We start from the raw sequence: 3,700 nt of genomic DNA, 5'->3' as shown, positions 1-3,700 counted from the left end.
CATTTTTGTGTTCGTTTTTGTTTTAAAGTGGACCATGTTGATTCCAGTAACTAGTTCTTTCACTACGTTGGCGTTATCCAGAATTAGGATTATCTGTGTAGCGAGTCATTATCCGAAGATATTGAAATGTGTATTATATTTAATCCCTACAATTGTTGTAATTGTCTACTAAGTCTTTGGGGAACATTTGTTTGACTTTTGTTATGCTAATTTCTAGAACTTTGCAAAATAATCATATGAATATATTGTCTGTTTCTTAGAAATACAATTGGCAAAGTGAAAAAAACACTTGGAATAAATAATGTAGATCATCTCGATATTCATATTTACAAATATTTTTATATTTTTCTGTATTCAGGCACGTGAATGAAGCACAGAAGAAGGGTTCTAAGGTGAACATTTTCTACTCAACTCCTTCTTGCTATTTGGAGGCTTTGTACAACAGCGGTTCCACCTTCCCGACGAAATCTGATGATTTCTTCCCGTATGCCTCCGACCATCATGCCTACTGGACCGGCTACTTTACCTCTAGACCAGCGCTGAAGGGCTACATCAGGATGATTAACAATTACATGCAGGTAGGCATTTCGATAGTGAGGAGCTTTTGGGGGTTACAGTGGAAGAAGAAGTCGCGTTGTGATGTTGTGATGCTCTGGATAGTCGAGGGCAACAAATGGAATTCGTATGGAACATCGGAGGACACATGCGTGTTTGTTCGCACGCACAAACTCCTCCACACTCGAGCGCACGCACACACACACACACATACACACACACACACACACACACACACACACACACACACACACACACACACACACACACACACACACACACACACACACACACACACGGGACACCACGAGCGTAGTTCTCCTTCCTGTAAGATACAACTAAGTAAATACACATACATACATACATACATACATACATACATACATACATACATACATACATACATACATACATACACACACACAGCACACACACAAAAATACACACACACACAAACACGCGCGCGCACTCACGTCCGCACGCACGCATGTACGTAATCAGCGATGCGAGTTTGATTTGAGAATATGATGTCGCAACATTATCTGTAGATCATTCTATATATGAGCACTGTGCTCTCATCCCGTAAGGTGAAAGATGTCGATCTAGAGTCCAAAAAGTGATCTCAGGCCGTAGTGAATCACACACATACACACATAAGCACACATACGCATACATGAGTGTATTATTTTTCCCTCGGAACATTCTGGAAGTAAAAGTGAGAAAAATTGTTATATGGCACTGTTAGATATGTAAGGAGCTATGGAAGGCGCAGGCAGCGATGTCAGGAACGGAATCGATTATTGGTATTTTATCGAATGAACAAAACCAGTTTCCTTTTGTAAGACAAAAATGGGTTCACACATCGAGACATGTTCGATTTCTTTTAATAAAATTGTTCCAGTCAATGAACAAACCGGTAAAGGAATTCCGGATATTGAACAGGAAATGTATATCATAGGCGAGACTGGCCAGAGATTAGATGAATAAAGATATATCCTTAGGAAGCGATGCAGACAACAGTAATCATATCCCTTGAGAAATAACTTACGAGATTGGCTATCTGGCTAACAGTAAATCCGAGCTTACTGATAACAAGTCTTTTGAATATGAATGCGTATGTATTAATGATAACATGATGCAGTCACTTAGATAGCTTAGCTTATGATCAGTTAAGAGCAATATGCATGTATTTTTTTTTCCAAGATCTTTTAGTTTCACAGATATTATCGTGTCTAATGCAATGGTGTGGACGCCAATGAAAACACAGGACAGTGTCGTTTTTCTCATAAGGAAATGTAAAGGAATTCCAACCAATTAGCAGCCGAGATACTTGCCAAAGATAACTGTGTAATTGAATTAACATGTTATCCTTCCATATTTTTCATGTTATTGTATCTTTCCCACAATTACATAACATAAGAACATAAGAATGAAGGAGACTGTAAGAGACCATAAGGCCTACACTAGGCAGCTCCGTATCCATCACCACCTGTCATCCCCATCCATAAAGTTGTCTAATCGTTTCTTAAAACAACTGATAGTTTCAGCGCTTACTACATGGTTACTAAGTTTATTCCATTCGTCGACCACCCTATTAGTAAACCAATTCTTGCCTATTTTCTTCTTAAATCTAAATGTGTCCAGTTTATAACCATTACTGCGAGTCCTGACCTGTTGTTTTAATATGATGACCTTATTTGCATCCCCCTTGTTAAAGCCTTTGATTTACTTGAACACCTCTATTAGATCACCCCGCACTCTGCGTTTTTCCAGTGAGTGAGTTAAGGTGCCTAAGCCTCTCTTCGTAAGGCTAATTTCTGAGTCCATGTATCCTTTTGGTCATTCTTCTCTGTACTGATTCTAGTGAATTGATGTCCATTCTGTAGGACGGAGACCAAAACTGTACCGCATGGTCAAGGATGGATCTATTCCAAAGTAGTGTTTTAACAAATGCTTTGGTATCTCTCATAATGTTACTTTTGTTAATGAAACTCTTTTTTGCCGATCGTTAGAAAATCACTTTTTCTCCGTTTTTCTCCACCTTCCTCCTCCTCTTCTTTTACTTATTTTATTTTTCCTCTTCTTCTTCTTTACTTTTATTTTTCTTATTTTTACTCCTCTTTTTTTCTTCTTCTTCATCTTCCTCTTGTTCTTCCTCTCGCTCCTTCCTCCTTATACACAACACCCATGTAAGTACGCGATCTGGATGTCATTGATCTTCAGATTCCTGGATATCGCTATTTACCACCACCATCCCCCCACCCCCACCCCCACACTCCTCTTCCTCTCCTGTCCCATATCTTTTCGTTCATTCATTCGTACTTTCTTCTTTTCCTTTTTTCGTTTTCTTTTTTTTCTTTATTTCTTAATTTCCTTCTTTATTTCCTTCTCATTTTTTTCTTTTTTTTATCAATATTTATTCACTTTTCTTCTTGCTTTCTCTTTTTTTTTCTATAATTTTTCTTTCAATATCGGTCATTATTTTTTCCCTATCCCTTATCTTTTCTTTCGTCCTTTTAATTTCTTTCCTATTCTCATTTGGTACACAATACTGTGAATATTTGTTCAGTTCTCAGACAATATTGAAGTATTTTATTTTCTGCTTTTTTATTGTTCATAGTTGTTACCGTTTCTGCATTCCTTACATCGTCGTATTTACCATCTATTGCTGTCTTCCCGACTCTTGTAATTTTCCAATCTCCTCATCTCAATTTTACCCTTTCTCCTCCTCTTCATTCGCCTTCTTTTTAACTTCTTTCTGGTTTACTTCCTTCTCCTCTTCCTCTTCCTCCTCCTCCTTCTACTACTACAGCTACTTTTCTACCTCCATCTACCATATTTTTTCTTCAGTTTCTAATATTATCTTTATTCTCATTCTCCCCTAATTCTCTTTCTGCTTTTCCTTTCTTTTTACTCATCTTCATCCTTCTTTTTCTATTCCTTTTCCTTCTCCTCTTCCTCTTCCTCTTGCCTCGTCTTCCTCCTATTCCCTCCTTGTTCTCCTTTCCCCCTTGTCTTCCTACTTTTCTTCCTCTCCTCTTTCTTTTCCTCATGTTCCTTTCCTCCGTTTCTTTTTCCTTTTTGGCCTGTAAGTGACTACAACAACTTTCAAATATAAAGAAACCCAGATTCCAAATTTAAATGT

The 3,700-nt window shown here is 37.8% G+C and overlaps 1 protein-coding gene across 2 annotated transcripts in view; it reads left to right on the top strand.

The window, feature by feature from the left end:
- Positions 1-3,700, top strand: part of LManII (Lysosomal alpha-mannosidase II) — a 670,847-nt gene that overhangs the window by 400,207 nt on the left and 266,940 nt on the right. For both annotated transcript variants that reach the window (XM_076202638.1, XM_076202637.1), the window contains exon 9: positions 359-578. In XM_076202638.1, coding sequence (XP_076058753.1) covers positions 359-578 — 220 coding nt within the window. The remainder of the gene's footprint in view (positions 1-358; positions 579-3,700) is intronic.

The sequence above is a fragment of the Oratosquilla oratoria genome, chromosome 19 (genome assembly GCF_046742065.1).
Source record: "Oratosquilla oratoria isolate Oo_2021 chromosome 19, ASM4674206v1, whole genome shotgun sequence".
Classification (NCBI taxonomy): Eukaryota; Metazoa; Arthropoda; class Malacostraca; order Stomatopoda; family Squillidae; genus Oratosquilla; species Oratosquilla oratoria.
The sequence above is the reverse complement of the archived record's forward strand: the minus strand, read 5'-3'. Positions and strand labels throughout refer to the sequence as shown.